This window comes from Pseudonaja textilis, chromosome 2 (assembly GCF_049901715.1).
Source record: "Pseudonaja textilis isolate UNSWEBS1 chromosome 2, rPseTex1.2, whole genome shotgun sequence".
NCBI classification, from domain to species: domain Eukaryota; kingdom Metazoa; phylum Chordata; class Lepidosauria; order Squamata; family Elapidae; genus Pseudonaja; species Pseudonaja textilis.
Window position 1 is genome coordinate 82,184,033 of NC_141991.1, and position 13,576 is coordinate 82,197,608.

The 13,576-nt window shown below is 34.8% G+C and overlaps 1 protein-coding gene across 5 annotated transcripts in view; it reads left to right on the top strand.

Annotated features, from left to right (window-relative positions):
- Positions 1 to 13,576, top strand: part of ARHGAP26 (Rho GTPase activating protein 26) — a 276,121-nt gene that overhangs the window by 220,878 nt on the left and 41,667 nt on the right. The window contains exons 21-22 of one of the 5 annotated variants that reach the window (XM_087924477.1): positions 2,780 to 2,851; positions 5,086 to 7,170. The exons of 3 other annotated variants lie outside the window; for them this stretch is intronic. In XM_087924477.1, coding sequence (XP_087780603.1) covers positions 2,780 to 2,851; positions 5,086 to 5,170 — 157 coding nt within the window. In that variant the 3' untranslated portion in view covers positions 5,171 to 7,170. Of the gene's footprint in view, positions 1 to 2,779; positions 2,852 to 5,085; positions 7,171 to 13,576 lie in introns of those variants that run through there. One more of the 5 variants, XM_087924478.1, reaches the window with a different exon arrangement.

Consider the following 13,576-nt stretch of genomic DNA (forward strand, 5'->3'; position numbering starts at 1 on the left):
CTGGTTTATATATTTCTAACCCAAATAGCTGTTTGGTGACTCATATTCCTAACAGCTTCTTGTGCCGAGATCCACAAAGGTGTTTTCAGGTACAACTTGGCTTTGTACCTATTTCATATCTGGCATGTTTAACATAATGATTCTGCATGAAACTTGTCTTTATTGTAGCACAAACACCCATCCTATCAAATCTCAAGTTATGTCCTTCTAACTCCAAATCTCTTCTTCATTCATCCAAATCAAACACCAAGCTGCAAAATACTATATCAAATCAGGTAAATCAATCACCTTTCCTTTGCATCTTGTAACACCGTATATTTAACTTATGTTTTTTTCTCCTATGTTTTTTTTCTCCTATCACACAAATGTTGATATATCTAAATATATCTGCCAGTATTGTCTGAAACAAAAACGTAATTCTAGACAAAACAATCATTTTTATAACAGAAATTCTCTCCAGTGATGATGGTTGTAATTTCTCCCATCTTAACATATCTTTTTAAACTTTATTCCCTATCTTAATATAACTATAGTGATACACAGATATTTATTTTCTTATCAAATAATAAACCCCTTCTATTTATCAATTCTGTTTAATCTATTTTCACATTTTTGTTAAGATATTTGTCTTCTGTTCATTAGTCTTGAAACTTGCTAATGCACCATATTCTTCTAATATGCCCATTAATATTTCATATCCATTCAAGGTACCTTCCAGACCACACTCCAAGTCACCTGCAAAAACCCTTCCTTCTAATCTTTTTAAAACTTTAATCCCACAATCCTCTCATCTTGTCTTATATCTCTATTTGGTATTTCAAGAACCAAAATAAACAAGACAGGAGACGAGCATCTTTGACTTGTTCCTTATTGTATATCACAGGGTTTGTTAGATCTGACAATTATTTCTGCTTTCTAAAAAGCATAAAGCCATTTCATGAATAGCTTTAAAAAATGCCATTTATTCCAATTTCATTCCAGAAGTCATATTTTCTGAAACCTTGAACAAGAAAGCCCAGCTCAAATTATCAAAGGCTTTCTCTGCATCTAAGAAAAATCATTGTGGCTTGTTTTTCATTATGTTGCTCCAGATATTCCAAAATTCTCAATACACTTCTAACATTGTTCTTTAACTGACTTTAAAAATATCCATGCTGATTGTCATGCATAAATCTTGCAAAATTATTTTCAGTCTATCAATTAGAATTGTGAACAACTTATAGTTATTATTAAATAATGATATCAGCCTATGGATTCTTGTTAAAATCAAATCTTGTCCTTCTTTAGATATTAATGCAATATTGACCTCTTTGCACACTGTCAATTTTCCTCCCTGTGGAATAGACTTCATTGTGTTTTTTAAGGGTTGTAAAAGTTTATCCTCAAAATATTTATAAAAAGAATCTGATAATCCATCTGGTCCAGGCACCGTTCCTAGTTTTTTCTTTTTTATATTTTCCTTATTGTTATACATCTATTCGTAATCCATCTCTGTTCCTAATTGTGAGATCAGTGCAATTGGCTTCTTAATTGCTGACCAAAAATAGTGGGAGTTTTCATAAAAAAATAGATACTGAATATTTGTAGCCTATTTGGATAAAGGAAAAATCCCAGTGTATTTTGTAGGAATGCAGTAACAAAGTATCTTGGCTATCATTTCTCATGTAGATTTTTCTGGTTTAAGGACAAAATATATGTAACTGTTGTTTTGTTGCATTGGCTTTTCTTCCATTAACTTGGCATGGAAACTATGGATACTCTTTTCAACGTTTCGTGCTTCTGCTTGCCTTTCAATGTTGGTTTTATAAGTCACCTCACAAAATGATGCCCAATTGAACCACTGAAAACCACCAAGCTCAGAGAGCACTAAGGACCCCACAGTTCAATCCTGAGCTACAAATATTCTCTTCTATCGTTCATTACCAGTGATAGAGAATTAGTTGTGTAAAATAAATTTACTTCAACAAGCAAATTTATAGCATAATAACAGTAATATATCTACTCATTTAAAAAGTTTGGACCTAGAAACAGTTTTCAAAATTGCACAAAGTTTCATCTATTGAAATGATGCATTTTCAACACCTCCTCATCTGAACCAAGCAGTAAAAAAGTAGTTTAGCAAGTTTATAGCTTAAACAACAATAACCTTGCATCTCCATTGTATACACGTCCTTGTCATTCCAAGTTTGAGAAAAGGCTAAATCCTTCTATTTCGTTCCATGGCTTGTTCAGATCTGACAAAGTTGAGTCTGTGGAATCTCTGGTGCTCTCTGAACTTTGTGGTTTGCTTGTAGAGATTTCAGTCCTATCTGTGAAACATTATTGCTAGTGAGTGTGGGCTTTTCTCCCTGTTTATGTACTGCGGCTTGCCCTGCTTGTGTTGATGCAGCTGTAGGTTTCTTCAATAGTTCCCTTAGTAAGGGTATTGTTTTCTGCTTTATTGTTTGTCTGATGTTAATCCCCGCTTATCTTGCTGTTGGTTGCTGGAGAGTGTGTGTTCTGGTCTTTTCAGTTTCAGGTTTGAGCAGAGTCTTCATCACTTTTTTTCCTCTAAGAGGGTCAACCTTAAGCCAGACCTGCTGATTTTATTAGCTTTTTAAAAAGATTGCTAGATTATTGAAGACCAATCAGTGGTGGTATTCTACCAGTTCGGCCTGGTTCAGCCGAACTGGTAGCTCTGAAGATCATCCGGGAGTGAACCGGTTCACTCCGATGATCAGTTGCTGGGCCCGCCCGCCTGCCCTGGTTCCATACTGACCTTTATTTCCTGCTTTTGAAGCTCAGCAGCATCGTGCGGCACAGTGGATTGCCGTGAGTCAACTGTTGAAGACACGGGGGAGTGCAGGAAAAGGTCAGTAGAAAAACCTCTGTGTGCACACAAAGTGCGTGTTTGCCACGGGCATACACAAAGCCCGTGTGTGCGTGCAAAGCACGCCCACCAAGCCACGCCCACTGAACTGGTAGTAAAACAATTTGAAACCCACCACAGAGTCCAATCAGAAATTTTAGAAATTAAAAAAGAGTGCTGTCTACTAGTATGTACTAAAAGGATCTAGGTAAGCCTATCAGAATATTTCCTTCCTTCCCCTGCACTTCTCTCTTTTTAAGAAGAGTACAGATTTTGGAACTATTGAGCATACAAAGTCCCCATTGAGTGCTTTTTTGGACATAGTTTTTTGGTTTGGTCTTTCAGTTTTTAAAAATTATTTCTCCAAGCCTTACATAACCTACCAGCATACTGCTACTTCTCCTTGTTTCTTAATGGTCTCAGAGAGTTTTATTTACTCCAAGGAAAGGTGATAAATAAATAGGTGAAGAAATACTTTAGAAAGTAAAATTGGCATTTTCTCCCTGGATTGCTAATAACTATCTATGTAATATGTTCCAATTTACCATATATGATAAGCTATATGTCAAATGTTTCATATAGTGTTACCTAAAGAATCAGATTTTTTATTTATAGCCCAGTTGAAAACTGATAGCAGCTCACAGATCAACAGCTATATTTTTCAATGGGTAACAAAATAAAAAAGATCATTTTTTGGCAGCAAATAATAACACAGGCCAAATTTTAAAAAGGATGCACTTTGTGAATATGTTGTATCAACTTATTCTTGTGGCGTTACTAACTTTCTCCTCTATCCATTGCAATTCAGTGCTTTGTACTGAATTTAATTATTTTTGCTTTACCTTCGATTGTAATATAAATTTCTGTTAAGCCAATGTAACTTTGAGACTCAAAAATACAAAAAAAATTATTAGCCCCAGATGCCTGGTCTTGTTCTATATAAAATGTTAGAAGACTCCTCACAGATATGGAGAGCTAACTGAGAACTTGTACATACTTATTTTCTTATACATGCTTCAGTGTACAGTTTCATTGAACCCTGAGAATATAAACATATAGACTCAGTCCCCGCACTTTGTATAATTTAGTTAGTGATGAATGGCATAAAAAAGTGGCGAACTGACAGTGCATTTTCAGTACATTCTCTCTTGAAATAGATGTATATCATCTTAACTCTGTTTTTTCCCCTTTTGTCACATTTTTTAATTTGCAAGTATGTGTAAATAGCAGCAAACAAATCTGCAGTTTGTATTTTGGCTCGCAATGATTCTCTCTTGTATTTCTGAAATGCTTCATTTCTTCAAATTTCTATTAAGGAAAAAGCAAAATTGGGATCTTTGTCTCTGATACTGAAAACAATACTGTAGCCCTTTATTAGCCTTAATTCTCTTAGTCACATCTAATAAAACATAGTAGAAGTTGTAGACTATTTTCTTAAAAGTTTACTATCAATCTGTATGTTCCCACCTACTGACTTCAAGTTCGAGCTTCAGATGATATTAAATATTTAATTTCGATCAAAACATATTTCTAGACTACTTCAAAAACATTAAAATCCTCATATCCTGCATTTGCCTGAATTTACTTTACAAACAGAACTCAATATAAAGAGATGTGAGAAGAAACTTAGTTAATGGTTCAATATTTTCATTTTGGTTCCAGGTTTTTCATCTAAATTTCAAGAGGATTGTTCTATTATATTTTTTTGCAGGGGAACCTAATTTATAAATAGGTATATTTGAAGCAGTCCCCATAATCAAGAAAATGTGCCTGCCCTAAACTTCCTTCTGTTGGCTTCATCAGACAGGCTAGTAGTACAATTGGATCAAATTTCTGCATTAGCAGCAGATTTTCTCTAAAGGTTCAGAGAAAAAAAGAAAAACCAGAAACCTTAAGTCATAAAGACATCCTGTCTCATTCTGAAAGGAGATCCCTCTGCTTAATTAAGTTCATAAATTAGCAGCAGCTATAGCAGCCCTACTTTGCCACCAAACGGAGGTAATGTAATCTCACCAATCTTTTCTGCTCTTGTAATGGATCTCAACTATCAATTAATGTGCCCTTGAGCCTTTCCATTTGGTAGCATTATGATCGTGAAGAAGCTGATGTGCAGACAAAATTGACATAAGAGTGCTAAGCTGTGAAATTATTAATAGCCTAAGAATATAGCAGGTTATTTCTTTTTTTTTTTCCTGGTTATGCTCCATTTTTCTTTTCATCCATGTTCTCATATTTAGAGTCCCCCCTGCTCCAACAGAGGCCTCTGGAGATACACCTACTTCACATCAAACATCTGGGAAAAATGGCAGCGTTGACAAGTGATGCTCAGCTCAACTACCTTTGAAGTGGCCTGCCTAGGAATAGTACTGTGTCCATAAATGTTGAGTGCATTACATTCAGAGGACCTGTAAAAATGTGCAAAACAGTACACCTTCCCATTTACATGTTAAAGAGAACTCTAAACTTTTACTAGCCCATCTAGCCAAAATGGTGCTACGCCAATAAAGATATATTCTAGCTACCATTGCCTGAAAAATAAATGAAGGAACAGTTAAAAACTGATCTTTGTATCAAGTTAGTTGAGCCTCTATATACTCTGGGAAAGAAAGGCAAACAAAAAGTTGAATAGATGTCACCATGCCAGCTTAGTTTGCTTCCCACATCCCCTCATCTTTTATGTAAATCCTGATAGGCTTTGTGACTAAGCTCTTAATACAGAAACCTGTTATACCTTTTAAGGATTTAATTATCAGCTTTGTTTATTATATGCTTTTACCTAAGACTGGGATTTTTGTGTGAGTGTGCTACCAAGCTTTTTGAGTGTGTCAAGGAATTGAGATGCTGGAAGTTTTTAAGAAGAGATTGAACAGCAATTTGTCTAGAATGGTGTAGGGTCTCCTGCTTGAGCAGGGGGTTGGACTAGAAGACCTTCAAGATCCCTTCCAACTCTGTTGTTCTGTGTTTTACATGGTTCATTCTAAACATTTAAGGAATAATAATAAAAAGAATTAGCAATACAACAAGAACTCAAGAACATGTGTTCTTAGCAAAAGTAAGAAGAAACAAGAATGTCATCAAAGCCAAGCCAAGCCAAACAAATGGAGGAGGGTATGAATAATTGGGAGTATTGGACTCTTTAAGTGGAAATTCCAGAACCTCAAAAAGAGATACAATTACCGTCTTGCAAAAATGCTGAAGGAATTGATTCTGGATTGGTTGATTTTTCAAGATCCTTCCCAATTTTTATATTCGATTATTCTTTGATGCAGTATTAATAACACAATTGTAAAGGGTTATAGTTTTATTGCTATTTAGATTCTAAGGAATTGAGCAGAAGGTAGTTGCTTTTCGTATTTGATTATAATAAAAATGAAAAATACGTATCCTTAAGAAATGATCTCTCAGATTCTCAAATTAAATATACTGCATGTTAAGTTCTTTTCTTCATTATGATGATATATATATATATCCAACCATTCATCTGTGAATTTATTCAGAAGGGTGCTGAATATGGACCTAGTATATGAGAAAGTGAAGAATTAGAATACTACTGGAAAATTTGTTGGAATTCATATTTACTTTTTAGAGTTAAATCAATGCAATTTAAATTAGTCGTAATATTAATATTAGTCATAACATTAACTTAAATTTCACCTATTTCATTGAGGAAACCTTAACCCTCTGTTTGAGAGAATGCCTAGTGGCTGCAATAAGTTAAAGACCCAGGTTGTAAAAATCCAAATGTCCACCAGAGTAAGAATAATCCTACCAGTTTGCTGACTCCTAGTGGTTAATCAGGATTTTTGCAGCCTGGATCTGGCAACTTAAAAGCTAACCCCTAGATTTGGGGGAGGCGGGGATCATTACTGTGAAATGCACAGCATGCTTTACAAATGATATTCAGGATTGTGAAAATTGGATATATAATTATTATAGAATTAAATAGAATACATATTATGTATATGTTGCATAAATGAATAAATAAATGTGGTTACAGTATTGCTATTTATAAAATATACTTTAATGAAACAAATCTCAGGTTGTTATAATACAGTCATCAAGTCCATCTTCTTAAATCATTATGTGTTAATTGTAGAGCTCAATGTTTCTGAAATTCTCATTTAAATACATAGTAGATTCTTTTATATGCTAAAGCGCTAAAAAGAATTTAATTGTAGCGAAAATAAAACCTGCTAATCTCTTTTCACTGTATAAAAAAAGGAATGAAAAGCAAACTATTTTTTTAAAAAAATCAAGGTTATAACATATTTTGGAATGCATGTAAACAACAAACTGTAAAATAAAATATCTAATTTTATAAAGTGTGAAGTTTTCTTGATAAATCAACCGCTCTCAGAAGTAACTGTTTTCTGAAACTACTTCCATACAAATATACAGACTATATTCAAAAGTCAAAGCTTTATCAGACTAAAAGACAAGTTAAAGTGGAAGAATCTCCATCAGAATAACCTTTGAAATGATGAGATTAATCTGCTGATTAAAAAGCTTGTATAGCAATAGCATTTAGACTTCACAGTGCTTTACAGCCTTCTCTAAGCCGTTTATAGAGTCAGCATATTGCCCCCATCAATCTGGGTTTGATTTTACTGACTTCAAGATAATGGAAGGCTGAGTCAACCATGAGCTGGTCAGGATTGAACTTAACATTTTTGTATACCTCCAGTTTTTTTAATGATTCCAGTTCCTTATCGATTGCTTTCTGCCAAGCAGCCTGATCCTTATCAGGAAACAGTTTTAATTCACTATAATTACTTGGAACTGTATTCACTTGGCATACAACACTAGCCTGATATCTATCAGGTGGTCGTGTTACTCGGGTTGAATGTCTTGGTAATACAGGGCTTACTGGTGGACTTTTCTGTGCCACCTGCTCCTGTTCTTCTATTTCTTCCTGTGCCTGTCCTACTTCTTCCTGTTCTTCCTCTTTAATGGCTATTTGTGGTTTACTGATTTTATCTTTAGGGACTATTTGGGTGCCAATAATAACATCATTGCTGGATTCCTGTTCCAGTTTTTCCCACCCAACATGCTCAAGAAATTTTGCACTAGCACTACAATAAACATGAGCTGTGCCTTGATCCCAAAATCTAAACGATCTGTGGTTGGCCTCAGAACCCACAAAAAATAACTTCTTAGCTCTATGTTTCCCTTTCAGTCTTACTTGTGAGGGAATATGCACCCATGCTGGAGCTCCAAATGTGTGTAGGTAACTTAAATTTGGCTTTCTGCCGTGCCAACGAGTGAATGGTAATTCTCCAGTTGTTGTATTTACTACATCGTTTAAAACATGGTTGCAACACATAATGGCTTCACCCCACAGTGTTTCAGGTAAACCTGAATCAGATAATATAGTGCGAGCCATGGCTTGTAATGTTTCTCCTCTTCGTTCTACAAACGAGTGATGTTGTGGTCTGTAAGGTGCAGAACGTTTATGCTCAACACCAGCCAATTTTAACATAGTTTGGAATCTTTTGTTAACAAATTCAGTCCCATTATCAGTGACTAAAGCAATTACTTTACTTTTCATTTTTCTCTCAGCAAACCTTAGTCAGTTAAAGAAATGTTGGAATGTTTCTGTTTTGTTTCTGTTTTGTTTTTCATAAGATAGCAGAAACCATAATACTCAAAATATAACAGGCATCTCCTAAACTTGGTTTTTTAGGACCAATTATGTCAGCAAACACAACCTCTAAAGGTTGTTTGGTCTTAAACCTATTAAGTCTGTTTGCTGGAGTAACCTTACTCTTTTCTTGACTACAAGCATTACAGTGTAAATACTGGCTACAAGGTTTCAATTTTACTCCCTCTGACAATTCAACAGTTTGTTTGAGCATTTTGAAATTAACGTGCCCTAGACGTCTATGTAATAAATGTATACATTCATCATGTGGCTTAGCATTGTTATAACCTGAGTTAGCCATCTTCAACTGATCATCATGTATTACATATAAATCATTCTTTAAAGTAGCAGTAACCCTTTTACCCTCTTTCTCTATTATACAGTTATCTCCCCTAAAGGTTACTGTATAACCATGATTAACTAAAGTTCTTACTGATAACAAATTAAATTTTAGTTTAGGTACACATAACATAGTTAAATGTTCATTTATACAAGAATAACATGCAGTACTTTCACCTGATGCGTTCATCTTTCATCCATTTGCCAATGATACATGTTGTTTACTCATGGACAACTTTACAAACCTGTTTCTATCTTTAGTAATGCATTGTGATGCTCCACTATCAACAACCCACAAATCATGGTTTACAGTTGAATTGCTAGACATAGCTAAACTAACATTCTTCTTGACCTTCTGGTGTTTGCCAGTATTCTGTTGTTTTCCTTTCTTACAGAATTTAGCCCCACAAGAAAAACATTTCCTAACAGCATAGGCAGTTGAAGACAAATCCTCTTCTTGTAGCTGTTCCTTTCTCAGTTGGTCCCTATCCAGCCATCTTCTTGCTTCTTCTAACAATCTTCTAGTTATGTCAGTCAATGTCAGTTTATCTCTGGGCAGGACTTCCAGTGAAGATACACATAGTCATCATAACTTTCATCCAATGAGGAAAGAATGATGTAAAGTTGATGCAGCTCTGAAAATATCAGTTCTTTTTCATGTAGCTCTTGAAAAGTTCTTTTCATAAAGTTCAAATGAGCTAACATATCTCCACCTTTCAGAAGATGTGCTCTAAACAGTTTATGTGTAAGATGTATGTGTGCACTTACACTGTCATGAACATAAATCCTCTTCAAATTCTCCCAACACTTAGCAGCAGACTCTTCTCCACAAATATGGACTAGCTGCTGGTTACTCAGTGTTAGTCCAATTATACAAAGAGCTCGTTCGTTGTTCTGGTAAAGTCATCAAGCTTCTTGGCATCATCCTCATTTTCTGGATCCCAAGCATTTACATCTGGTGGGTCTTGAACTACATTCCATAAACCTTCTCTACGCAGAAATAGACTGCATTTCATAGACCAGGAAACATAGTTTGTTCCATCCATCCGGGTTATCAGTGATAGACATGTTGAAGTGACTTGTGCCATCTTTACCAGGATAGTAAACCACAATTAAACAGTAAACAGCTGTCTGTACTGTGCATTCACACTAACTCTCAGTTATCTAAGCCTGGTATGGTCTGGGCCCATAACCAGTGTTGAGGTAATTCCCCGTTAGGAGAATGAGCGCATACAGGGAGACGTATTTGAGAGAAGTGTTTGAATAATACACACACAGTACACAGATACACTGTACAGTAAATGTAGGTTTTTACTTCCAGAAAGGTTTAAGCAAAGTCCAAAATAAGCAATCCAAAGTCATTCACAAGTAAATCAGTCAGTTTTTAATCCAGGGATAATCCAAATATCAAAGTCCAGTGTCAAAAAACAGTTCAGTAACAGACTTATATTAACTCCAGTAATATCAGTCAATTAGAAGAAATGGAGGAATGGCAATACTTTCCAACAGAAGGAAACAGAGATACACTCACACTCTCTTCTGAGTCTCAGACTAAACAACCCAGGTTTCTGGCTCCATCTTATGGCCGTTTGAGAAACCACACCTAATCACAGTTTTGCATTTTCTTAAAGATACAGTTTTAAAATGCTTATCCTGGTTTATATATTTCTAACCCAAATAGCTGTTTGGTGACTCATATTCCTAACAGCTTCTTGTGCTGAGATCCACAAAGGTGTTTTCAGGTACAACTTGGCTTTGTACCTATTCCATATCTGGCATGTTTAACATAATGATGGCTTTACAGCCTTCTCTAAGCAGTTTGTAGACTCAGCATATTTCCCCCATCAATCTGGGTTTGATTTTACTGACTGGAAGATAATGGAAAGCTGAGTCAACCATGAACTGGTTAGGATTGAACTCCAGACAGTGGACAGTGAGTTAGCCTGCAGAATTGTGTTCTAACTACTGTGCCACCACAACTCCTCCTATATATTTATGTACATACAGAATTCTATATATATAGAATTAATATGTAAGAATTAATATCTAGAGACATCAATTTGGGTAGATAAAATGGTGGTAGAATAAGCAGCATTTTAACTCAAGCCCAACAAAAGATCATTGTGGGACTTTTATGATTGAAAATGGATGATTCTTATACCTGCTCTTATCAAAACTGTGTAGCCAGTCTATATTAGCATTTGTACTGATTTGTGATCAGGACACTTACTCAGGATTGTCCCACGTGTTCCTTTTGCTCACCTGTTACTCTGCTTTTACAATCTTGTTGAGGCACTATTATTGTTACCGTTAGTTGCACAGTTGGCCAGATGTTTAGACTGATTTGGTATTTTTGTCCACCTATTGAGTCCTCCCCCAAGGACCTGGGATAGCCAGATATAGCATTATTACTATTAATTACATGTGGATAATGTACCATACAGTTAGATTCACAGTCTACAACTGCTGGAAACTTAATAATTCAAGTCCTAATGAAGGACCTAAGAATTATTGAGGCAGCCTAAGCATATAGGCAATTGCAAGTAGGGTGGTTTCTTTCTTTTATTATTATTATTATTATTATTATTATTATTATTATTATTATTATTATTATTATTATTATTATTGTTGTTGTTGTTGTTGTTGTTGTTGTTGTTGTTGTTATTTTTCATTTGTTCCATTGCATTTTTAGAACTTGAATTATTTTACCTGTGTATAATTTGTAGCCAGTTTATACAACTTCTGTGATGTATTTCAAAGTACTTGGTTCTATAAATATCAAGAAAGCTGTTAATGTGGGATTAAAAACAATTCATGGGATATAATACATATACAGAACCTATAAATAGATCCAGTCACAATGTTCAGCACTGTAACATTCTACTTGCAATGCCTATCTCCCACAAGAAAATGGGCAGATGGAAAATGATCTATAAAGTTTTTTTTTTTTCCAATGACCTTGTTCTGTCTCACAGATGTGAAGGAGAAGAAAGAGAGAAAAGGGGCAATCAGGTTGGCTGGGCTTGAAAGCACATAAATCAGTTGCATAAAAACACAATTAGGCAGAAGAATTTTACAGTCAAGTATAGTGAGGAAAGTTCCTTATCGGAAGCCAAAATTCATGGTTCTTGTTGAGATAAACCTTGTCAAGAGATATCTGAATCTAGTGATATATTTTTATTTTTGAAAAGAAAAAAATGAAATCTCATTATAGCTACATTGCTACTCTACTGATTACTCCTGGTGAATCTTGCTTCATATTTTAACAAGATCAATATTCCTGTCATGAAAAATTACTTGTATTGATAGAGGACAGCACTGCAGTAACCCTTTTGATGGTGCATTCTGACCTTTACTTCCTGACAGGGTTGATTTCTTGAGAATGAGAATTATGTCAACTGATCTTCCAGCAGTGTTAGCAGAAGATCCACGGTTAGCGGAAAATGAAACCCAAATTGAAATGCCAGGCCTAGCCTGGCGAGGGGGAAAAATATATGTACCTGGCAAATTGCAAATCATGGTATTGAAACACTACGACGATGTTAAGCAAGCTGTGCATTATGGGTTTTTAAAAACTTTACATCTAGCTAAAAGATAGTTTTGGTGGCCCTCCATGAGAGCTGATATTGAGAAATATGTAAAAGGATGTCCCATATGTTCAATAATCTGTCAGTTATACAGAGTTAGAGGTTTTTATAACAACAAATTATTAGGCAATAAGAAAGAGAATTTAAAGTAGGCCATGAGGTATTGTGGCTAAGGTGGTTTCAAGCTGAATCTGATAAAGTGGTCAGGTATTTAGAAATTAATAATTATCATTCATAACAGGAAGGAATGATTTTGAGAATATACGCAATAGAGTTATACATTATAGGAAGTGTGGGGTATAGATTTGTATTAAAAAAAATCAAAGCTGGTACTGGCAGAATATATCTAAATCAGTGAGATACCTAGAGGATTCTATGTAAGAATGGTAAGTAAAGGTAACCCAGAGAAAGCCCCAATGCAAATAATGCAATAATTCTGGAAAGAATGTAAATAGAAAGATACATTTCTTCATATCTAGTGGACCTGTGAAAAAAAGTTGTATCATTCTAGCAGAAATATTTCAGAAAAGTATTATCTATAATTAAAGAAAAAGTAAAATGTGTCCCTGAATTGCGTTATTGCATATTTTTGAGGGAGAGCATGGTAAACTGATTAATGAAGAAGTTAATAATATTACTCTTAGCAGCCAAATCTATCATAAACCAATCAAATCTTTTGCACAATTCAGTAAATGAAAAAGGAAAAATATGATCTAAAGCTATGGCTAAAAAAAAAAATCACAGAAAATTCAACAGAAGGCCAAATCACATTAAAAAAAACCCCCAAAACTAAGAATAGAATAGAAGTCTAGAATAGAATCTTTATTGTGATCACTGACCAATCCATAAAGTCTAATGTGTTGAATACATAATTGATACTGCTTAGCTAGATAGATAAACATGTTTGTTAATGCTGGGCATTTTATATACTCCATGTTAGAATTTAGCCACACTTAAGGAAATAGAGTCATCTGAATCTGTAAAGGTTTTATATAGAACTGTTTAGAGTGACCAGGATATTTCATTAGATGTGGAATTAGCTCACCGTAAGTTTCAGCATAAAATGGGCACTACGGAATGGCATGTTTGATGGTTTTTAAAACTCCTTCACTGCATGAGTAGATTTGGGATTTACATGGAATTTCTCTAAACTGCTCCATT